Genomic DNA, 25,558 nt, shown 5'->3' on the forward strand with positions numbered 1-25,558 from the left:
ACCACTCAAACTGCCTGGTTGCATCGACCTGCACCGGGACCATGGCCCTCCATATCGCTACCGTCCATGTTCATATCTAAACGTCTCTCAAATGTTGAAATTGAGCTCACATGCACCACTTGTGCTGGCAGCTTGTTCCACACTCTCACGACACTCTAAGTAAAGGGGTTCCCATTAAACTTTCCATCTTTCACCTTTAACCCATGACCTCTGGTTGTAGACCCAACGATTCCCCGGTGCCTTCCAGTGATTCCTAAAGAATTCCCAGTGACTCCCAGAGGTTCTGAAAGAATCCACAGTGACTCTTAATGGTTCCCCAGTGCCATTATAGTGATTCCCAAAGATTCCCCAGTGACTCCCAGTGATTTCCCCATGGAATGCAGTCATTCCTCTGTGACACCCAGTGATACTCGGTGACACCTGGTGAATCTCCAGTGACTGCCGGTAACTTCCCATGACTCCCAGTGTTTCCCAGCGATTTCCCCCCCCCCAAGGCATCCATTGATCCTAACACTCTCAGTGATTCCCCCAGTAACACCTGGTGACTCCCATTACTTCCACAGTGACTGCAGTAACTCCCCGTGACATCTGCACTACATGCAGTGCCCAACACATACCTCCCAAAGCTGTTTTTACTACACAACACACATAAAAATTGCTGGTGAATGCAGCAGGCCAGGCAGCATCTATAGGAAAAGGTACAGTCGACATTTCGTTAGTCCTGACGAAGGATCTTGGCCCGAAACGTTGACTGTACCTCTTCCTAGAGATGCTTCCTGGCCTGCTGCATTCACCGGCAACTTTTATGTGTGTTGCTTGAAATTCCAGCATCTGCAGATTTCCTCGAGTTTGCATTTACTACATGACATAGCACTTCAAGAATAGTTCAGATCCTTTGCTGGGGGAAGTTCTTGAATGGACTGACAGAAATACCAGGCTTTCTGTTTTAAAAGATTAAATTGGTTTGTGTTGGTAAAGTGGAAAACTCAGTTTTGCATTCCATCCATACAGATCATTTCATCAGATCAGTGCATTGAGATAGTGCATGGGAAAACAATTTTATAGTCTCATGAGACCATGGATTTGCACCTTGGAAAGTTTCCAGGGCGCAGGCCTGGGCAAGGTTGTATGGAAGACCGGCAGTTGCCCATGCTGCAAGTCTCCCCTCTCCATGCCACTGAAGTTGTCCAAGGGAGGGGCATTAGGACCCATACAGCTTGGCACCGGTGTCGTCACAGAGCAATGTGTGATTAAGTGCCTTGCTCAAGGACACAACAAGGGAAAACAATAACATGCAGAATAAAGTGTTCCAGTTACTGTGCAGGCAGACAACAAGCTGCGAGACCATGACAACAAAAACTGTGAGTCCAAGAGCCAATCCTATCGTACTAGGTGGCTGTTCAGTAGTCTTACAACAGTAGGGTGCAAACTGTCCTTGAGCCTGGTGGTATATGTTTTAAGGCTTTTGTATTCCCTACATGATGGGAAGAGGGAGAAGGGGGAATGTCCGGGGTGGGTGGGATCTATGATAGTGCTGACTACTTTTGGAGCAGCACCAATGTAGTCGTCAATATAGTGTAGGAAAAGTTGGGGAGTGATACCAGGGTAGGCTTGGAACAGACTGCTCCACGTAGCTGGCATAAAGGCAGGCATAGTGTTGGCGCGTGGCCAAGTGGTTAAGGCGTTCGTCTAGTGATTTGAAGGTCGCTAGTTCGAGCCTTGACTGAGGCAGCGTGTTGTGTCCTTGAGCAAGGCACTTAACCACACATTGCTCTGCGACGACACTGGTGCCAAGCTGTATGGGTCCTAATGCCCTTCCCTTGGACAACATCGGTGGCATGGAGAGGGGAGACTTGCAGCATTGGCAACTGCTGGTCTTCCATACAACCTTGCCCAGGCCTGTGCCCTGGAAACCATGGTCTCATGAGACTAACGGGTGCCTATATAGCTGGGACCCATGCAAGTGCCCATGGCACTTTTGTTTGAAGGAAGTGGGAAGAGCTGAATGAGAAATTATTAAGAGTGAGGCCAAGTTCTGCCAGACGGAGGCCATTTCTGGCATCTCCAAGCCACAGTGAGCAAAACAGTTCTGAACTGTCTTACTGCTTATTTCTCACCAACCATCAATGGCAAAAATCACTGCTTTTTGAACAGAAACTATTTAAAAACTGTTTGCTCTAGAGTCTAAGGTCTAGTACCTAATGATCACACAAGTGCATGTGACTGACGCCATTTAGATCCTGTTTGGATAACCTGCCACAATTAAGTGGCATAAACAACAGGATTCCTGGCTATTTTCTCAATCAGTTTTTGTCCTTTAGGACTTGTCCCAAATAAGCAGCTGTCCCGATTAACAGATGGCCTAAATAACCGGAATCCGCCATATTTCAATCAGAACTGCCAAATGAAATGTTTTATGCAGAAAATATTTGACAGAAAGAATACACATTTAACCAGCAACCCCTTCAACCCGCTATTTTACAACTAAAATATACAGAATTGCATTAAACATTCCCAGCAGGAACGCTACCAACCAGTTAGAAAAGGGTGGAAATTACGCAAGAGAGGGGCGGAAGTGAGTTTGACATCAGGGCGGAAATGGAACAGATTGCGTGGCGGAAATGCATCTTGGGCAGGACGGAAGTTGGGACAGGTTGAGGGGCGGAAGTGGTGTTGTTTGTGCGGGATTGTGGAGAAGGAACAGGTAGGCGAGGGAGTCCCGTGATTTACCGTTGAGTTGCGAGGTTGTGGGCGGGCAGGATGCAGTCCAGCTCCCTGAGGGCGGGTGCGTGGGGCATGGATGGAGCACAACCCCAGGCCGAGGGGCCGCTCTGACAGCTTCTCGTTCTCCTGGGATCTTGCTGTGTGCAAAGTGACAGCTGTTTTCCATCGCTATTGCGAGGAGGATAGTGAATGTGCTGTAAATTACGACTTCCGTCAAACTGCCTCCTTTGTAGATGAGGTGAACTTTCATCATTACTGTGATAGACCTCAAAGGGCTTCATGCAATCAGTAAACCCGTCAGTTACTGCAACCTGTTCTGCCCTTCAATGCGATCATCGCTGCCCACCTTCTGAATGTTAGTTGTTTCTCCCACTAAATACTGGAGGAACTCAGCGGATCAGGCAGCATAATTTATAAAACCATAGGAGCAGAATTAGGCCATTTGGTCCATCGAGTCTGCTCTGCTATTTCATCATTGCTGATCCAAATTTGCTCTCAGCCCCAATCTGCTGCCTTCTCCCCAATATCCCTTCATGCCCTGACCAATCAAGAATCTAGCAACCTCTGTCTAAATATACGTAAAGACGTGTCCTCTACAGCTGCTTTGTGGCAAAGAATTCCACAGTTTCACCGCTCTGGCCAAAAAAATTCCTCCTATTCTGCGTTCTAAAAGGACACCCCTCTATTCTGAGGTTGTCCCCTCTGGTCTTAGACTCTCCCACCACAGGAAATATCCTCTCCACTTCCATTCTATCAGGGCCGTTCACCATTGCATAGGTTTCAATGAGGTCTCCCCTCATTCTTTTAAATTCTAGTGAATACAGGCCCAGAGTAATCAAGTGATCTTCAATGACAACCCAGTCAATCCTGGAATCATTTTCTTGAACCTCCTTTGAACCCTCTTAAGTTTCAGCATGCCCTCTCTAAGACAGGTACCCAAAATTGCTCACAATACTCCACATGAGGCCTCGCTAATGCTTTTTTAAAGTCTCAACATTACATTCTTACTTTTATATTCTAGTCCTCTTGAAATCAATGCTAATGTTACATTTGCCTTCCTCACCACAGACTCAACCTTCAAATTAACCTTTAGGGAATCGTTCACAAGTACTTCCAAGTTCCTTTGCATTTCAGTTTTTTGCATTTTCTTTCCACTTATAAAATAGTCAACCTTTTCATTCTACCAAAGTGCATGACTATACACCTCCCAACACTGTATTCTGTTTCAAACACAAGGAAGTCCGCAGATGCTGGAAATCTGCTATTTCTTTGCTCATTCTCCTAATCTAAGTCCTTCTGTTGCCTCTCTACTTTCTCAAAACTATCTGCCCCTTCACCTATCTTCATATCACCTGCAAATTTTGCAACAAAGCCATAAATTACATTATCCAAATCGTTGACACGTCATGTAAATTGGTCCCAACACAAACCCCTGTGGAACACTGGCAGCCATCCATGCTAGAATATTTTCTGTAATACCATGGGCTCATAGCTTCTGAAGCAGTGCCAAAAGCCTTCTGAAAACCCAAGTATTATAACACTGATTTTCCTTTCTTCTGCCTCTCTTTTTGAAGAGTGGTGTGACATTTGTAATTTTGCAGCCTTCCAGGACCATTCGAGAAGCTAGTGATTCTTGAAAGATCATTATTAATGCCTCCACAATCTCTTCAGCCACCTCTTTCAGAACCTTGGGGTGTACACTAACTGGTACAGGAGACTTATCTACTTTCAGATTTTTAATTTTCTCAGATCTTTCTCTCTAGTAATAGTAACTTCACACTTTTCATGACTCCTGACACTTGGAACTTCCACCACACTGCTAGTGTGTTCCACAGTGAAGACTGATGTAAAGTACGTATTCAGTTCAGCCACCATTTTGTTGTCCCCCATGACTTCCACTTCAGCATTGTTTTCCAGCGGTCCGATATCCACTCTCGCCACTCTTTTACACTTATGTATCAGAAGAAACTTTTGGTATCCTCCTTAATATTATTGGCTAGCTTACTTTTGTATTCCATCTTTACCTTCGTAATGACTTGTTGGGTTGCCTTCTGTTGGTTTTTAAAAGCTTCCCAATCCTTTAACTTCCCACTAATCTTTGCTCTATTATATTCCCTCTTTTTGGCTTTTATGCTGGCTTTGACTTGTTAGCTATGATTGTGTCATCTTTTCTTTAGAGTACTTCTTCCTCTTTGAGATGTATATATCCTGTGCATTCCAAATTGCTTCCAGAAATTGCAGCCATAAGTGCTCTGCCGTCATCCCTGCCAGTGTTCTTTTCCAAACAATTCTGGCCAGCTACTTTCTCATGCCATTGTAATTCCATTGACTCCACTGTAATACTTTAAAATCTGACTTTATATTCTCCTTCTCAAACTTCAAGGTGAATTTGATCCTGTTATGATCACTGGCCCCCAAGGATTCTTTTACCTTCAGGTCTAATAAATTCTGGTTCATTGCACAACACCCAATCCAGGATAGCTGATCCTCTTGTGGGCCCAGCACGAACTGCTCTAAAAAGCCATCTGGTTGACACTCTGGAAATTCCCCCTCCTGGAATCTTCCACCGACCTGATTTTCCCAGTCTACCTGCATATTGTGTATGTTGTTCCAGAATTCCAGCATCTGAAGTCTTTCTTGTAATTCTCAAAGTTCAAAGTACATTCATTATCAAAGTATGCATACCATGTACAACCTTGTGATTAGTCTTCTTATAGGCAGCCACAAGACAAAGAAACCCAAAAGAGACCGTCAAACACCCATTGTGTGAGAAAAAGAATAAATCTTGCAAACAATAAAAAGTAAACAAGTAACACTCAGAATTAAAGTTCACACTGATCTTTTCAATCTGGCTCAGCACTTAATTTGTTCAAACATCCTTCCTTGCACTTTGACCTTGTTACTGCAGCTCCGACTTGGCCGCATTTGCTCCAGCAAAGGCCGAACATCGGCTCGTTCCTTGCTCTTGGGCTGGTCCCACTGCCCTGGCTCGGCCCACAGCTGACGTTTTCCATCTGGCCCAGTGCCCAAATATCAGCTGGTCCCTCGCTCTCAGTCTGGGCCCTGCCACTTTGGTTCAGCTCCATTTCCGCTCCAGCAGCGGCCAATCATTAGTTCGTTCCTCATTCTCGGGTCCAGGCCCCGCCGCCTCGATCTGGCCTGTGCCCGCAATGCCGCAACCTCGCCGCACCTTCGAGACTCCAGTTCACAGTACGTGTGCTTGCAACACTGTGTGTCCGACAGAGTGACCAGCAGCACTGGGGCTCCACAGGGGACTGTCTTGTCTCCCTTCCTCTCCACCATTTACACCTCGGACTTCAACTACTGCACAGAGTCTTGTCATCTTCAGAAGTTTTCTGATGACTCTGCCCCGCTGCCTGGATTCGGCCTGTAATGGGATTGGACATGCTAGAGGCAGGAAACATGTTCCCAATGTTGGGGGAGTCCAGAACCAGAGGCCACAATTTGAGAATAAGGGGTAGGCCATTTAGAATGGAGTTGAGGAAAAACTTTTTCACCCAGAGAGTTGTGGATCTGTGGAATGCTTTGCTTCAGAAGGCAGTGGAGGCCAATTCTCTGGATGCTTTCAAGAAAGAGTTAGATAGAGCTCTTAATGATAGCAGAGTCAAGGGATATGGGGAGAAGGCAGGAACGGGGTACTGATTGTGGATGATCAGCCATGATCACAGTGAATGGCAGTGCTTGCTCGAAGGGCTAATGGCCTACTCCTGCGCCTATTGTCTGTGGTCTGTTGTCTATTGTCTATATAGTGAAATGTGTGTTTTTGCATCATATCAAATCAGCAAGGATGTACTGGGGCAACCAGCAAATGTCGCCATGCTTCCAGCACCAATGTAGCAGGTTCACAGCTGACTAACCTGAATTCATACGAATGTGGGAGGAAAGGAGCAAACAGAGGGAACCCACGTGGTCACAGGGAGAATGTATAAACTCCTGACAGAAAGCAGCAGGAATCAAACCCAGATATTACATCTGTTGCTGTAAAGCAGCCTTTCTCAATCCTTTTGCCCTGGAAGAACCCTTGAAATAATTTTCAGGTCTAATGGAACCCCTGCTTAAAAATGATTTTATCTGCAGCTAATGGTACGTTAGCGTGATCAGTAAATTGTAGATATAATAATCCAAAATAATTGTCAATGCTTGAAGTAGAAAATGAATTTGTAGTCAACCTTTCATGAAAAAAACAGGTAGTTAAATTTAGCTTACCTTTCTTGAAATTAATTTTTCTTTCCCTTTCGTAAATTTTAAAGACTAATAAGACAAACATAACAAATTTCTGTTAAGTAATTGGCTTCAGCCAAAATGAGATTTAATTTTTCTAAAGGTAGGCTTGGTAGATTTAATTAGGTTGTAAATTTATTTAAATTAATGCTATTTACAACATGAAAATTAATTTGCCCTGTTGATGCAGTGTGTTGTGACAATGTCAGGATTTTTTTTACAAGAGAAACAAAACCTCTCATGGAGCCAACCATTGATGGAGCACCGTCAGTACAGATGCTAACACAGTTCCTCCAAGACAGATCTGTATTTCCAGATATGAAGACCAAACATTAAATATATAGAACATAGAATAGTACAGTACAATACAGGCCCTTTGGCCCACAATGTTGTGCCAACCCTCAAACCCTGCCTCCCATATAACCCCCCACCCGAAATCCCTCCATATACCTGTCAAGTAGTCTCTTAAATTTCACTAGTGTATCTGCCTCCACCACTGACTCAGGCAGTGTATTCCACGCACCAACCACTCTCTGAGTAAAAAAAACCTTCCTCTAATATCCTCCTTGAACTTCCCACCCCCTACCTTAAAGCCATGTCCTCTTGTATTGAGCAGTGGTGCCCTGAGGAAGAGGTGCTGGCTATCCACTCTATCTATTCCTCTTATTATCTTGTACACCTCTATCATGTCTCCTCTCATCCTCCTTCACTCCAAAGAGTAAAGCCCTAGTTCCCTTAATCTCTGATCATAATCCATACTCTCTAAACCAGGCAGCATCCTGGTAAATTTCCTGTGTACCCTTTCCAATGCTTCCACATCCTTCCTATAGTGAGGCAACCAGAACTGGACACAGTACTCCAAGTGTGGCCTAACCAGAGTTTTATAGAACTGCATCATTACCTCACGATTCTTAAACTCTATCCCTCGACTTATGAAAGCTAACACCCCATAAGCTTTCTTAATTACCCTATCTACCTGTGAGGCAACTTTCAGGGATCTGTGGACATGTACCCCGAGATCCCTCTGCTCCTCCACACTATCAAGTATCCTGCCATTTACTTTGTACTCTACCTTGGAGTTTGTCCTTCCAAAGTGTACCACCTCACACTTCTCCGGGTTGAACTCCATCTGCCACTTCTCAGCCCACTTCTGCATCCTCTCAATGTCTCTCTGCAATCTTCGACAATCCTCTACACTATCCATAACACCACCAACCTTTGTGTCGTCTGCAAACTTGCCAACCCACCCTTCTACCCCCACATCCAGGTCGTTAATAAAAATCACGAAAGTAGAGGTCCCAGAACCGATCCTTGTGGGACACCACTAGTCACAATCCTCCAATCCGAATGTACTCCCTCCACCATGACCCTCTGCTTTCTGCAGGCAAGCCAATTCAGAATCCACCTGGCCAAACTTCCCTGGATCCCATGCCTTCTGACTTTCTAAATAAGCCTACAGTGTGGAACCTTGTCAAATGCCTTACTAAAATTCATGTAGATCATATCCACTGCACTGCCCTCATCTATATGCCCGGTCACCTCCTGAAAGAACTCTATCAGGCTTGTTAGACACGATCTGCCCATCACAAAGCCATGCTGATTGTCCCCGATCAGACCATGATTCTCTAATTGCACATAGATCCTATCTCTAAGAATCTTTTCCAACAGCTTTCCCACCACAGACGTAAGGCTCACTGGTCTGTAATTACCCGGACTATCCCTACTACCTTTTTTGAACAAGGGGACAACATTCTCCTCCCTCCAGTCCTCCGGTACCATTCCCGTGGACAATGAGGACATAAAGATCCTAGCAGAGGCTCAGCAATCTCTTCCCTCACCTAGTGGAGCAGCCTGGGGAATATTCCGTCCTAATGTATTTTAACAATTCCAACGCCTCCTCTCCCTTAATATCAACATGCTCCAGAACATCAACCTCACTCATATTGTCCTCACCGTCATCAAGTTCCCTCTCATTGGTGAGTACCGAAGAGAAGTATTCATTAAGGACCTCGCTCACTTCCACAGCCTCCAGGCACATCTTCCCACCTCTTTCTCTAATCGGTCCTACCTTCACTCCTGTCATCCTTTTGTTCTTCACATAATTGAAGAATGCCTTGGGGTTTTCCTTTACCCTACTCGCCAAGGCCTTCTCATGCCCCCTTCTTGCTCTCCTCAGCCCCTTCTTAAGCTCCTTTCTTGCTTCCCTACCTTCCTCAGTAGACCCATCTGATCCTTGCTTCCTAAACCTCGTATGCTGCCTTCTTCCACCTGACTGGATTTTCCACCTCACTTGTCACCCATGGTTCCTTCACCCTACCATTCTTTACCTTCCTCACCGGGACAAATTTATCCCTAACATCCTGCAAGAGATCCCTAAACATTGACCACATGTCCATAGTACATTTCCCTGCAAAAACATCATCCCAGTTCACACTCGCAAGTTCTAGCGTTATAGCCTCATAATTTACTCTTCCCCAATTAAAAATTTTCCTGTCCTCTATGATTCTATCCTTTTCCATAATCATGCTGAAGGCCAGGGAGTGGTGGTCACTGTCCCCCAGATGCTCACCCACTGCGAGATCTGTGACCTGACCCGGTTCGTTACCTAATATTAGATCTAGTATGGCATTCCTCCTAGTTGGCCTGTCAACATACTGTGACAGGAATCCGTCCTGGACACACTGAACAAACTCTGCCCCGTCTGAACCATTGGACCTAATCAGGTGCCAATCAATATTAGGGAAGTTAATATCACCCATGATATCTTGGACTTTGCTTGTTTTGGGTAGCTTTTGCAACAGAAAAAGTTTTCTTGAATTTCACTATCATTTACAAATCTTACAAATGCATTTATTGGTGAAATGTGTGGACTCATCAACCTGGATAGAGAAGGTGTTGTTTTTCAGTTTATCACACAAAACCTCTTCAGCATCATGTGACATGTCATCAATATATCGACTTATACTGTTTGAGAGTGAAACCTTTTCAATTTCTCATATTGCATCTTATCCTAGCTTTTCTCCCCACTATAATTTTACACATTGGCCTTGTACGGTTCTCACCAAGTGTGTGACTTTTTCTTTTCTGGGTAATTAGTTCTGCTACTAAGTAGCTTGCTTCCTGAATCTTTTTACTGACTGTGACTTTATTAACAAAAACTTTGCTCTGTTTGTATTGTGATTCCAATAGTGGTTGAAAATAATCAGCACTTTTACATGTCATATGGCCGTGATCTGTAGTTAAGTGTCTTTTCTATTTTGCTGGAGCCATTTCTGCATTTGTAAGTTGTTTGCCACAGACTAGGCACAATGGAATCGGATGACTTAGATCACCAGTCCATGTAAAACCCATTGATAACTAGCTTTCAATGTAAAAGTGGGCTTTTTTTTGTGTGTGTCTGTTGTTGTATAATAAGAATGGCATAATAAATAACGAAACAAGAAATCACAAAAATCACAAAAACTTCACAATACAGTTCACTTCTAACCTACACAATCCACCTTTTGCAACATTTACAACAACAGCAAAGCGGCAGGCTAGCAATTGAATCACGGCATGTCAAAAGTCCTTCTTTAGAATGAAAATTTCCCTCCAATTTTCTACCATATCAGTGGAGATTGTTCACACCCAGAAGTCAATCGGCGGCACGTAAAGGGAAGTTGGAGGTAATTCAGGAGGGCGAGGCCCAAGATGGGCGAGTCCATTCAATGTTTGGAAAATGCTCTTGATGCTTCTCATCAGCCTACTGTCCTCCCCTCCGTGCAACGCAGCGCTCACCAATTATGAACAGCTCCCCTATCTCACGTCAAGAACTGAGAATGGACCGAAGCAAATAAACACTGCCATACTGGGCTGAGAGACCTCTAATGAGATTGCTAATGGGTCTGCTCGGTCACTGCCCATCATTGTGGCAGTAGCATCGCGCTTTGTGTGAAGTTCAAAGGACAATGTTTTTTTTTAATCACAATCTCTCGCAGAACCCCTGGCGAACTCTCACAGAACCCTGTTTGAGAAACCCTGCTGTAAAGAGAATGTGTGAATCGCTAGGCTACTGTGTCGCCCTGTCCAGCATCTTCATCCCGTGTCCGTCAGACGTTTGTGCACAGCGCTGACTTGGACATCTCAGCGTCAGAATCAGATTTAATATCACCGGCATATGTCGTGAAATTTGTTAACTTTGTGGCACCAGTACAATACAATACATGATATAGAAAAAAACCTGTTAATTACAATAGGCATATATATTAAATTAGATAAGTAGTACAAAAACAGAAATAAAAAGGTATTGAGGTAGTGTTCATGGGTACAGTGTCCATTCAGAAATCGGATGGCAGAGGGGAAGAAGCTGTTCCTGAATCACTGAGTGTGTGCCTTCAGACTTCTGTACCTCCTTCCTGATGGTAGCAACAAGAAGAGGGCGTATCCTGGGTCCATCTCCTTTCCATCATTGTTCCCGAGTCAGTCTGGTGGAACTTCCCTGTCAACAGCTTTCTGGAACCAAGTTAAGAAGAAGGCTTAGTCCCACCCTGGGGGTAACTGCCGATAGATAGTAAACACCAGTTTGCCAGAGACACCCACTAACTCAGAGCAAGAAAATCTTTGGCTGTAATTCCATCTTCTGAGATTCATGCAAGTCATATTTCTTTCTGAGTGACTCAGCATGGATTTTTCTGTAATGTATTGTTATAACTGGGTAGTGGGGTGGAGATATGTCTTTACCTAAGGAGGCGTAAGACACTGCTTCCCTCCGCTAGCCTGCAGGTCACCCTTGGGCAAAGTGTTGCACCCGCTTAAGCCCCCCCCCCCCCAATCAGGGTCACATGAAGCCATGAGAGCAGGTGGTGGATGGTCATATGAGCAGCTAAGGTGTATCACAAGGCCTGGTTATGCGACCACTGACACCATGCAGGCAATCACTGAAGAGTATTGGTAATGGCTGGGGTCACCCATCTTGTAAAGGCACTGCCCAGAAGGAAGCAATGGCAAATCACTTCTGTAGAAATCTTTGCCAAGAACAATCATGATCTTAGACCATGATTGTCTACGTCATAGGACACGGCACATAATGATGAAAATTGATAAAGTATTCTTACGATGCCTTAGCCCTTAGAACCATCATATGATCAACTACGTGAATATTTTCGAGTCTGTGTTATTCCAATCAGCAGAATTTCTTGTGTTACTGAAGACTTAGCATCGTTGGATAGTCAAGGACAATTGAACAGCTGTGTTGATTGATTATGTACAGCCTCACTAATACAAACTTTGTTTCCATTTTAAATCTTATTTAGAGATACAGCACAGTAACAGGCCCTTCTGGTGCAGCGAGCACCCAATTAATTCACTAACATGTCAGAATGTAGAATTGCTGTAAAAACCAAACACTTAAAGTAAAATAGTACTTTGTTGAAAAAGGCTTTTAACACAAATTTGAATCAGGTTGAATGAAGAATCTGTTTGGAAGCAGGTAAAGTTAGAAGTATTAAATAACAAAGATAAATTTGGTTGTTCCTCGTGAAGGTGAATGGCACAGTGGTCATCTTTTTGAGAACTTTAGGATGATCAAAGGTTGATAGATTTTGGTTTGATAGACACATTAAGCGCTGTGTCAAATGGTGTTGGTGCAGATTAGGACAGCACGGTAGTATGGCAGCTACTGTAATGCTTTACAGTACCAGCAATCAGCGTTCAATTCCTGCCACTGTCTGGGAGGAGTGTATATATTCTCCAAGTAACTGCACGGGTGTCCGGGTGCTCCGGTTTCCTCCCACATTCCAAAGACATACAGGTTAGGGTTAGTAAGTTGTGGACATGCTATGTCAGTGCTGGAAGTGTGGTGATATTTGCGGGCTACCCCCAGCACATCCTTGAACTGTGTTGGTCATTGATGCAAATCACACGTTTCACTGCATTTTCTCGATATTTGCGTGTTCAATTCCCACCGCTGCCATCAGGAGTCTGTACGTTCTCCCTGTGACCGCCTGGGTTTCCTCCAGGTGCTCCAGTTTCCTCCCACAGTTGAAAGATGTACCAGTAGGCGGGTTAATTGAACCTTGTAAATTGTCTTGTGATTAGGCTAAGATTCAATTGAGAGGTTGCTGGGCAGGTGCGGCTTGAAGGGCTGGAAAGGCCTATTTTGTGGAGTTTGTTAATAAATAAGTAAACTGAAACTCAGTTGTACAGGTGACATATACAGTACGTACCTTAATAATAAATTTATCTTGAACATTTAACTTTGATAATATATATTGAACTTTGGCACTAAACTTACTTTGACTTTGGGAAGCTGAATGGCCAATATAACTCTCCTTCCCATCACAATGTCCTTTGATTAAGGGCACCATGGTAACGTACTGGTTAGCCTGTCACTGTTGCAGCTCAGGGCATCAGAGTTCGGAGCCACTGGTAGGAAGTTCCTCCGGCATTTTATGTGTGTTGGTAGGAAGTTTGTATGTCCTTCCCATGAGGAGATGTGTTTCCTTCGGATGCTTTGTTTCCTCCCACAGACCAAAGACGTACCGGTTAGTTGGTTAATTGGTCATAGTAAATTGCCCTGTGATTAGGCTAGTGTTAAATAGGTGGATTACTGGACAGTATGGCTCAGAGGGTGGAAGGGCCTGTCCTCACTATATCTGTAAATAAGTTTTTAAAAATGAATAAATAAAATAGATTACTATACAGTGATCTTATTTAGTGTGCTTTTGTTTTGCTTTTTCCAGCATGTCGCACAGGAGTCGTTTCCTTGGAGCCCGGACGCCACTGGAAGTGGAGCTGATGGTGAAACAGCTAAAGGATTTAGACAGGGAAATCTTCAGAAAGATACTTAAAAGTAAGTGTCAATGTTACATTAGAACACAGAACATTACAGCACAGTACAGGCCCTTCGGCCCACTATGTTGTGCCAACCCATTAATCTGCTCTAAGGTCAATCTAACCCTTACCTCCCATATAGTCTACCATTTTTCTTTCATCCATATGCCTGTCTAAGAGTTTCTTAAGTGCCTTTAATGTATCTACCTCTACCACCGGCCCCCACATACTCACCACCCTCTGTAAATAAAAACCCACCTCTCATCTGTTTAACTTTATACTTTATTGTCGCCAAACAATTGATACTAGAGCGTACAATCATCACAGCGATATTTGATTCTGCACTTCGTGCTCCCTGGAGTACAAATTGATAGTAAATATTAAAAATTTAAATTATAGATCATAAATAGAAAATAGAAAATGGAAAGTAAGGTAGTGCAAAAAGAAACCGAGAGGCGGGTCCGGATATTTGGAGGGTACGGCCCAGATCCGGGTCAGGATCTGTTCAGCAGTCTTATCACAATTGGAAAGAAGCTGTTCCCAAATCTGGCCATACGAGTCTTCAAGCTCCTGAGCCTTCTCCCAGAGGGAAGAGGGACGAAAAGTGTGTTGGCTGGGTGGGTCGTGTCCTTGATTATCCTGGCAGCACTGCTCCGACAGCGTGCGGTGTAAAGTGAGTCCATGGACGGAAGATTGGTTTGTGTGATGTGCTGGGCTGTGTTCATGATCTTCTGCAGCTTCTTCCGGTCTTGGACAGGACAACTTCCATACCAGGTTGTGATGCACCCTAGAAGGATGCTTTCTACCGTGCATCTATAAAAATTAGTGAGGGTTTTAGGGGACAGGCCAAATTTCTTTAGCTTTCTCAGCTTGTAACTTGCGATATCCCACCTGTTCATTCTGTCAGCATTGAAGTAGATCCATTATTTTTAAGCTGCTTTGATATTGGTATTTATATTAAGCCTAAAATGTATCTAATGAAACTTTCTGAAATGGATACTCCCAAAACAGACACTTACTGAGATAGCTAAATAACTTTCACAGTGAAATACAGGAGTTAATCTAAGTTGCAGGCACATAGAGTCATTGTGTCAAAGAATCATAGAAAAGTACAGTACAGAAACAGGCCCTTCAGCCCATCCAGTACATGTTTATTGCCAATTGTAATCATGCTTCAGTACTTGATTGGATAATAATAATAAGATGGACTCTTGACCTTAAGAACTATGACATTAAGTTCTTCCACTTTATTGTCTACCTGAACTTTCTCTGAATTGCATCTGCATTGTTATTATTTTATCTCATTCTACCTCAATCAAATAGTTCAGCTGTTTCAATTTAATATCAGAGAACGTATACAGAATACGACCTGAACATTCTTACTCTTTGCAGACATCCATGTGCCAAATTGAGTGTAGAATGACGTGCTGGCACAAGTGGTACAAGCAAGCTCGATTTAAATGTTTAAGAGAAGTTTGGATAGGTATAGGGATGGAGGGCCATGGTCCCGGTGCAGGGTGGTGCGACTAGGCAGTTTAAATGGTTTTGGAATGGAGTAGATGGGCTGAAGGGCCTGTTTCTGCGCTGTACTTCTCTATGACTCTGTATCGGAAAAAGACTCCAAAGAATGAACGACAGAAAGGTCAGAACCCCAAAGACCCCCTCCCCCTCCCACACAGAAGCATCGACCCTCCCCGCACTTGCACCAGTAAAAATCTGTGTAATGGTTTGATCTGTATGAATGCTATACAGGACAAGCTTTTCACTAACAGGTAAGCTGAGGGTGGTTCTGTTTAATGGTGGGCCAGAATCAGAATATAGTGCTACAGTTACAGAGAGCATGCAGTACAGGTAGAAAAGCCAAGGTGAGATAGAATGGGAGATCAGGAGTGCACCTTTTACAGTTCTTTTACCACCATGAACTCCTGCAAATCTGGACTTCCTCTCATTCCTGCCACTGTCTGTCAGAAGTTTGTACGTTCTCCCCGTGACCGTGTGGGGTTCCTCTGGGTGCTCCAGTTTCCTCCCACAGTCCACAGACGTACTGGTTAATAAAGATTAGTAAATTGTGATCATGCTACGTTGGCACAGGAAGTATGGTGACCCAGTGGCCAAACGTTTTAATTCCAATTCCAATTCTGTTACGACGTGTCGATCCATGCCCTCTTGCTTCATGATCTGCTGAATTCTTCCAGCATTTTGTGTATGTTGCTTGTTGGTTGTGTTTATTGATGCAACTGATGCATTTCACTGTATGCTTTGATGTACCTGTGACAGTTAATTTTTAATCATATCATACATGTTTTGCTGCTTTCTTTATTTCTTTTCAATAATGACATTCCCCAACCATGTAATGTGGCCAGCTCCAGATTCCCTATCGTGCCAGACAGCAGGCGGTCGTGGCTGATTTTATCAAGGAAAGCATCTCAAAAGTCGAAGTAAAATTTATTATCGGAGTACATACATGTCACCATGTACAACCCTGAGGTTCTTTTTCCTGCGGGCGTACTTAGCAAATCTATAGAACAGTAACCGTATACAGGATCAATGAACAACAAACTATGCAAGTGCAAATATAAATAAATAGTAATAAATAATGACATGAAGTAACAAGATAAAGAGTCCTTAAGGTGAGACCAGTGGTTGTGGGAACACCAGAAGTAGAATGTCCCCATTTGTTCAAGAGCCTGATGGTTGAGGGGTAGCAACTGTTCTTGTATCTGGTGGTGCAAGTCCTAAGGCACCTGTACCTCCTACCTGATGGCAGCAGTGAGAAGAGAGCATGGCCTGGGTGGTTAAGAACTTTGATGATGGATGCTGCTTTTCTACGACAGTATTTCATGTAGCTGTGCTCAATGGTAGGGTTTTACCAATGATGTACTGGGCTGAATCCACTACCTTTTGTAGGATTTTCTGCTCAAGTGCATTGGTGTTCCCATGCCAGGCTGTAATGCAGCCAGGTATGCACACTTTCCATTACACATCTATAGAAGTTTGCCAAAGTTTTCGAAGAATCTACGCAGACTCCTGAGAAAGCAGAGGTGCTGCCATGCTTCCCTTGCAACTATATTTATATGATATGTCCAAGACAGGTCCTCTGAGATAGTACCGCCGAGGAATTTGAAGTTACTGACCCTCTCCACCTCTGATCCACCAAGGAGTACTGGCTCATGGACCTCTTCATGGAATATGGCAAATTCTGTGCCCAAGTCCAACCACCAGTCGCTCTCTCTGTTATAAAATAACTATCTTTATTTATGATAACTACTGAAAAAACTATGATCCTTTCTCTCAGCGGTCGTGAATTCACTAGAAGGAAAGGATTGCAAAGAGTCTGTGAGGACCATTGCCGAGACGGAGAGTCTTTCAGAAGAGCAGCTGAGTCACATCCTGGCAGGCATGTACACACTGATACAAGAAGCTGTGCGGCTGCCTCCGTCTTCCCTCAAGCAAGAGGTGAGTGTAGTTAAACGTCACCGTAACTGTGTGGGTTTCCCCCGGGTGCTCCGGTTTCCTCCCACAGTCCGAAGGTTAATTGGTTATTGTAAACTGTCCTGTATTTAGGCTAGAGTTAAACAGGCGGGTTGCTGGATGGCGTGGTTGGAAGGGCCTGTTCTACCCTGTATCTCTATAGTAGTAGGCAGCCGTCGATTCCAGGGGATCATGGGTTTGCACCTCTGGTGGACTATGTCCTCTCCAGGGCGCAAGCCTGGGCGGGAAGATTTGAAGAACTGGCGGTTGTCCATGCAGCAAGTTCCCCCTCTCCACGTCATTGATGTAGTCCAAGGGAAGGGCAAGTGCCGATACGGCTTGGCGCCAGTGTCGTCACAGAGGCTGTAAACAATATCAAACTGCCTTAGGGACCATGGCTCCTAGGCGGGCTACTGTCCAAGGCTGACGAGCCCCATCTGCAAAAGCAACTGGTTTTGAGGTGCCAGTGGTCTGCCTTTGTCCCTTCTCTTGTCAGTAGAAACAGTTCCACTGGACTTAGTAGCTAAGCTACATGTGAAGGCCAAGAGTTGGACTTGATTTTCAGAGGCTGTTAGAGATGCAGGCCATTTGGAGCAATTTATAGATAGTGGGAGCTTATACCAACTATCACCCCCAGCTATGACAACCTTAGGAACCTCTATCTCTAAATAACTAAATACTAAATAATAGTCGGTGTATTGGTGTATAGTTCCGCAACAATCAAGTATAAATCTCCTTCTAAACTCCCTGGGCCCAATAATAACTTGTCTCCCCTTTGGCTGTGATGTGAACATATCCTGTATTGGCAGGCAATGTGGGAGGTTCTCTAAATCTTCCATTATTTCTGATTTGGTTCCATGTGCCTCCTTTGAAGAGGCCCGGAGTTCTTCCCTTTCCATTGTGTGCGGGCCGGAGATTCCCATGGTTTAATAAGGATATTTGCTGTTTTCCAGTGATTGCAAATACTTGTCTCAATGTTTATATGATACATAAAATCAGAAAATCCATGAAATGCTCAACAGGTCAGGAAGCAGATGTGGAGAGTCCCAGAACAACATAGCATGGATACAGGCCCTTCGGCCCATTGAGTCCATGCCAACCATGGTGCCTACCCACCTAGTCCCAATTTCCTGTGTTTCACCCACATCCCTCTAAGTGCTGCCCCTCAAAGTGCTTCTTAATCAATACTGTGGTATGTGCCTCAACCACTTCCTCTGACAGTTTGTTCCATATACTCACCACCCTCTGAAAACTTTGCACCTTGGGTCCCTCGTAAATCTTTTCCCTATCACCTGAAACGTATGCCACCAAGTTTTGGACTTCCCTACCCTGCCACCATCCATTTTATTGATGCCATTCATGATGTTGTAAACCTCTATTCAGTGTGGTTGAGCTCCAAAGAATATAGACAAAGTCTGACCAAGCTTTCCCTGTAAATTCAGGTTTAATTGTCATTCAACCATACATGAATAGCCATGAATACAGCCAAGTGAAATGGTGTTATTCCGGGGTCCAAGTGCAAAACAGAATACCAGCAGTCACACACAGCACCAGTCACATGAAACACGTATAATATAGCAAGCACATACAAGAGATCAGTGAAGTACAGTCACACTAAAAATTATAGTCCAAGACCCTGAATCCATGAATGTTGTAGAAATCTGCAGTCAACCACAATATAGCTTCTCTTCTGCCAAGCAAACACTGGGGGGCAGCACTGACCCCAGTTCCGACGCTGTGCCACACTGCCTCTGGTGCAGCATATCCACTCCAGTGCCTCCCTCCTGGGCAACTGTAAACAGGGAACAGTATGCTTGAGGTCTGCTCCCCTTTACGATCAAGGCCACGCAGCTTCCCCGCCATCCGGCAATAAATCAGACTCGCAGCATTTCACATTGATGATGTTCAACAGGATCTAGCAATCACAAGAACGGCGACCAAGATGATCACTCGCTGTTAGACTGCATATCTCCTTCATGCATCGACCCTTTCTGGCGCAGGTGGAAGCACTATTAGCACCAAGTTCAGATCTTTTACTTTCTCCACCAATGAATAATTCACTGATGGGTAGACTTGCAGTACTTTTAAGTTCTTAATGTCCAGCAGGGTCTTGCAATCGTAAAAATTACATTTAAAAACGACTGTAACACCTTTAGTTGACTCTGTAGAAGCTGCTGGGACTAAATGTGCTGCCATCTTATAACCCAGTGTAACTCGTGTCCCTATGTCCTTCTGGAAATTTCTCACCTGTGAAGAATGCTGATTTGGAGAACATGATTCCTGATCAAATGTTATTTCATTTCATTTAGGTTTTTAAGGATGATTTAAGAGAAATAAGGTAATTATTAATATTTTACCTTTTTAATGAAAACATTTGCTGGTGAAACAAAAGGAAACTTGCTGACCTCATTTTGCATTCTCTCTCTGAGTTTAGCCCTGTGTAGTTTGAACTGTATATCTAGGAAAGCAAGAGATATGGTTTGCCTGTTTGTTAGTTTTTTATGAACTTTCAACATTTTCTTGCAGTCCAACATGTGCATTTGACACTGAGTTGCATGTTTTAGCTTTCTTCAGTACATTACCAGACAAGAAATCGTAAAATATCTTTCCAAACCCTAGCAACACACATCAAAGTTGCTGGTGAACGCAGCAGGCCAGGCAGCATCTCTAGGAAGAGGTACAGTCAACGTTCCGGGCTGAGACCCTTTGTCAGGACTAACTGAAAGAAGAGCTAGTAAGAGATTTGAAAGTAGGAGGGGGAGGGGGAGATCCAAAATGATAAGAGAAGACTGGAGGGGGAGGGATGGAGCCAAGAGCTGGACAGGTGATTGGCAAAAGGGATATGAGAGGATCATGGGACAAGAGGCCCAGGGGGAAAGAAAAGGGGGGGGGGAACCAGAGGATGGGCAAAGGGTATAGTGAGAGGGACAGAGGGAGAAAAAGGAGAGAGAGAGAAAGAACGTGTGTATATAAATAAATAACGGATGGGGTACGAGGGGGAGGTGGGGCATTAGCAGAAGTTTGAGAAGTCAATGTTCATGCAATCAGGTTGGAGGCTACCCAGATGGAATATAAGATGTTGTTCCTCCAACCTGAGTGTGGCTTCATCTTTACGGTAGAGGAGGCAGTGGATAGACATATCAGAATGGGAATGGGATGTGGAATTAAAATGTGTGGCCACTGGGAGATCCTGCTTTCTCTGGCAGACAGAGCGTAGGTAACTGTAAAGATGGAGCCACACTCAGGTTGGAAAAAACAGTGGCTATGTGAAATTCAGATTTCTCCAGCTTTATGTAAAGTGCATGATCCAGAAGCCTCTTTAGGATATCTCTGATGTGAGGGATGTGTCCCTCCATGGACTTTGAGAAAATTAGGATGTCATCCAAGTCGATGAAAGCGTACTAATGAAGAGCATCCCGGAGCACATCATTTACAAAGGCCTGGGAAGCTGCTGGCGTGTTCACAAGGCTGAAGTGCATGACCAGGTACTGATAGTGCCCTGTTGGTGTGTTGAATGCAGTCTTCCACCCATCACCTCCTATGTGAACGAAGTTGTATGCACTTTGCAAGTCCAGCTTTGAGAAGATTCTTGCCCCTTGGAGAATCTCGAAAGCCATGTTCATGAGTGGAAGGGGGTAACCATTCTTGACTGTTATGCAATTCAACCTTCTATAATCAATGCCAGGCTGCAGACTCCCGTCCTTCTTCTATGCGAAGAAGGCAATGCCAGCTGGAGAGGTGGAGGCCCAAATTAATCCCAGGGCAAGAGTCTCCTTAATATACTCTTCCATAGCACTTCCCTCTGGGCCTTTGAGCATGTATAGTTGACCCCGCGGAGGACACGTATTTGTCAGTAGATTTATTGCACAGATGTGGGGTTGGTGCAGTGGAAGAGTCGAGGTCTTTCCCTTGCTGAAAACCTCTTCAAGGTCCTTGTAAGTGGAAGGGATTTCTACTGGCTTGTGTGCTGCGTGAACCCCCAAACCTTCCTCCGGGGATGATTTCTGAGACTCTAGTCAGTAGCGGGAGTGATTCAGCAGAACCTTGAGTCTCCCCCATAGGTCCACAGGAGTCTTTCGTGAAAACAGAAGCCAAATCACAGTCCATATCCTTGTCCATATCCTCAGACATCAGCAGCGAGGTGCAATAAATGGTCCTTGTGCTCCTGGGACTAGGTTCCAAGGATCTCCATCTTGGAGCCTTCCCCTTAGGAGGGACCTGGCAACTGGAGCCCTTTGGCTTGGGCACTTCCTTGGTTTGCTCCTGAACCAGAGATCTCATTCCAGTGCACTCCTGACTGGACTACGTCAGGACTCACACAGACCTATTGGCTGGAGTCGGCTCATCTTCCCTTGAAGGTAGGACTGGGTTTCCTGAAGGTTCCAGATTATTCTGAGTGGAAGTCTTTCCCCTCGTTGGCTACTGGTCTGGGGAGAGTCTGGAGTTTGGAACGTCAGGCTGAAAACAAACCCTCTGACAATGTCTGGACCAAGTACTGATTCTCCCCTCCCTCCAGTCTATGGACAGGTTATGCCGAGACAGCCAAGGGTACCTGAAGATCAGGGGTATGAGTGGCGAGTCAATAATGTAGAAGCTAATGTCTTTCACATGATCCCCTATCCTCATCTGCAACATCACAGTCTGTTGCTGGATCTTCCCAGAACCTAGCGGGCGGCCGCCCAAGACAGCTGCATGCAAGGACTGTCTCAACTCTCCCAGAGGTATGCTGAGCCCAAGTCCAGCAAATTTTCACCTGCTCCAGAGCCCAAAGAAGTATTCACCTCTCGTCAGTTCATACCCTAGGAGATCTCCGTCCTCAGTGTGACACCAAAATCTGTGAGGTTTGGGGTGGTTGCCGCTACCGTCACAGGCCTCCCGACACCAGACCATCCGAACAGTTCTCCCAACACCTCCAGCTTCGGACATTCACCCCGCAGGTGACCTGCTTCCCCACAGTAGAGGCAACAACCTCAACTCTGACACCGGACCCTTTCATCAACAGAGATTTTTTTGCAGCCAATTTGCATGGGCTTGACAGGATCCTGAGCAGGAGAAGGGCTGATCACGGTCTGAGATCGGGGGGTGGAACTACAATGCATTGAGTTTGGGCTCAGGCTAACCCTGTTCGATCTCTTGGTGTAGTTCCTTTTATGCTCCACCGAACGATTATCTAGATGAATGGCTTGGTCGATCAGCGCCTCTAAGACCTTGACTGGTTCTCTCAAGGCAAGGGCATCCTTCAGTTCCTCTCGGAATCCGTGGCGGTATAGCATCGTCAAGGTCTCCTTGTTCCAGCCACTCTCTCAGGCCAATGTCTGAAATTCAATTATGTAGTCAGCTGCTGACCTCCACCCTGTTGAGACTTGGCTGACTCCGGTGGAGTGATGGAACACCTTCCTCATGGTGGCCATAGATTCCTCCAAATCCAAGCAATTCTCCAACCTGCATTCCCAATGCCTGGTGACCCAAACCAGGGCTTTTCCAGTCAGAGGAGAGATAATGAAGGTCACCTGAAGGGAATTGGAGTGGCTGGAGTTCACACACTAATAAGCACTGGATGAGAAAGCCGTGGCAAGAACCTGGGTCACCGTCAAGTTTCTCCAGGGTCAGAAGATGGACTGGCTCTGCAGAGCGACTGACAGCCTCACCTGAGCGACTTGGGCTTTGCTCCTGCAATAGTTGACACATGGGACCTGAAGGTCGTGTATCTCCCTGCTCTGTCTTGAAATCTTTTCGCTGTGGTTGGCCACAGGTGACGAAAGGCTCTGATACTCCGCTGGTCTATGTTGGCTCAATTGTACTGTGACAGGAGTCCTTGACGAGGATGGCTTGGACCCTGATGCTGGAGTATCCGAGCTAAGGATCAAGACACGGTTTCAAACTGGATCGATAATCTGAGCACAAAGCAAATGCTGGATGAAATCACGAGTAGATTTACGATTGAGCACCGAACCTCAGTTAAATGCTCAATCCTTGGTACCCAATACACGATTGCCAATTAGCAGGACTGCCCTCAGTCTTTAAAGGGGCTGCACCAGCTATCCATTGTCCGGGAGTTTGAGTATCTAAACCTCGGAAGCTGACGTGTATCACAGCAAAACTATTTTCTTGAACCAGTAGCAGTTAACTTTTTGAGCCTCTTCAGATACATCTGAAGTCAGGTCCTAATACAGGCCACCGATCTTTCCCCCTTAGTCCTGCATGTCTTTCTCTTCAAAGAGTTTATACAAACACTTTTTGAAACTGTTGGTGAATCTGATTCCACCCTCCTTTGCAGATCATAACAACTTGATATGTTTACAAAGAAATAGTCTCCTCATTATTCCTTTGAGTCTTTAACCTGGGAGGCCTAATTACTGACCTTCCTCTCATAGAAACATAAATACAAGTGATTCTGCAGATGCTGGAAAGACAGAGTGACACACACAAAATGTTGAGGCCAGATGAAAGGTCTTGGCCTGAAACTTTGACTCTTTATTCCTCTCCGTAAATGCTGCTTGGCCTACTGAGTTCCTCCAGCATTTGGTGTGTGTTTCTCAGTAGAAACAGTTGCTTCATGCCATGATGTTATCCTGTAAATTTGGAAACACTATGTCCTAAGTCAGTTCAAAAACTTGGTTTTTTTTTGTGTGGAGAAAAATAAGCCTTTAAAAATAAATTAGCAGCTGGAGTATTTCTGCAGAAAGGGCAGTATAACAGCTTTTCACATTTCCCCTCTCTCTAGGGAGAGTACTTGATAGGTTGTTGAAAATTCATCTGGTTTATTTGCAATCAGGAGCTCATTGCGTGGGATTGTGAGGCCAAGTTCACGAATTGATATCAACAGCAGTTGGTCAGTGTAGTGGATTCAGAGTGTTGGTCTTTATTTTGAAAAAACTCATTAAATATTAATACAAATAAGGTATAATTGTACAAGGAGACTCCATGTAGATCTATGGTTTTAGTTACTCATGGAGTCATAGAAAACTACAGCACAGAAACAGGCCCTTCGAGTCATCTCATCCGTGCCGAAATATTCTGTGCGTTGATCACAGGCCTTCCCTTTCCGACTCCCTTGAAACCAATTCTGCATCTAAACTTGGAAAACAAATAAAACTGCAGATACTGGAATCTGAACGAAATCAGAAATGTTGGAAAGACTCATGCAGTGAGGCAGCATCTGTGGAAAGAGAAACCAGTAAGCGCTTCAGGTCAAAGACCCTTCATCACCTTTGACCTTTGCCAGTCTTGAGCAACGTCAGCAGAGTGCTAGAGGAACTCAGCAGGTCAGGCAGCATCTGTGGAGAGGAATAAATAGTAGATGTTTCAGCTGAGACCCTTCATTAGGACTGGAAAGGAGGGGTGGAAGCTGGAATAAGAAAGTGGGGTGAGGGAGGGGAAAGTACAAAGATAGTTGAAAATGGGAGCAGGAGCAGGTCACTTGGCCCTTCGTTCAAGGTGATCATAGCTGATCCATTCCAGGTCACAAATGCAAGAAATTCTGCCAACGCTGTAAATCTTGAGCAACACACTGGAGGAATTCAACAGGTCAGGCATCATCTGGGGAGAGGAATGAACAGTCGCTGTTTCGAGCCAAGACCTTCATCAGGACTGGAAAGGAAGGGGGAAGAAGCCAGAATAAGAAGGTGGTGGGGGTGGGGGGTGTGAATGGAAGGTGACAGATGGAGCCAGGTGAGAGAGAATATGGGTGGGTAGGGGAGGGAGGATGATGTGAGAAACTGAGATATGATAGGTGGAAGAGGCAAAGAGCTGAAGAAGGAAGAATCTGGTAGGAGAGGAGAGTGGACCATGGGAAAAAAGGGAATGACGAGGGGAACCAGTGGGAGTTGAAGGGCAGGGGAGGAGAAGAGAAAGGATGAGAGGGAAGTTGAATGGGGAATGGAAAAGAGAAGGGGAAGAGGGAGAAATTATGAGAAGTTAGAGAAATTAATGTCCATCCATCAGGTTGCCATTTATTTAGTATTTTGTCTGTTGTTTATGAGCTGAGTTACTAGCTTGACGCTCAGCCCAGCATGGATGGAGCTGGCCAGAGTTGAACCTGGAACAACTCACCTGGATGTCCTGCACTGATGCTGCTACACCACCGGCTGGCTAGCTCATTTCGATCTTGCATCTTATTGTCTACCTGCGTTGCACTTCCTCTCGAACTGTAACACCTTATTCTGCATTCTGTTATTGCTTTACTTTGTATTATCTCAACAGAGTGTGTAGTGAATTGATCTGTGTGAAGAGTATGCGAGACAAGCTTTTCACTCTGACTCGGTACATGTAACAATAATATACCAATTCCAGTTAGAAGGTGAGAATGCGA

At 44.8% G+C, this 25,558-nt stretch overlaps 1 protein-coding gene across 1 annotated transcript in view; it reads left to right on the forward strand.

Annotated features, from left to right (window-relative positions):
* Positions 1-2,633: 2,633 nt before the first annotated feature.
* Positions 2,634-25,558, forward strand: part of commd5 (COMM domain containing 5) — a 60,517-nt gene continuing 37,592 nt past the window's right edge. The window contains exons 1-4 of the mRNA XM_072271324.1: positions 2,634-2,704; positions 13,686-13,795; positions 17,072-17,232; positions 19,557-19,585. Coding sequence (XP_072127425.1) covers positions 13,687-13,795; positions 17,072-17,232; positions 19,557-19,585 — 299 coding nt within the window. The 5' untranslated portion in view covers positions 2,634-2,704; position 13,686. The remainder of the gene's footprint in view (positions 2,705-13,685; positions 13,796-17,071; positions 17,233-19,556; positions 19,586-25,558) is intronic.

The sequence above is a fragment of the Mobula birostris genome, chromosome 10 (assembly GCF_030028105.1).
Source record: "Mobula birostris isolate sMobBir1 chromosome 10, sMobBir1.hap1, whole genome shotgun sequence".
NCBI classification, from domain to species: domain Eukaryota; kingdom Metazoa; phylum Chordata; class Chondrichthyes; order Myliobatiformes; family Myliobatidae; genus Mobula; species Mobula birostris.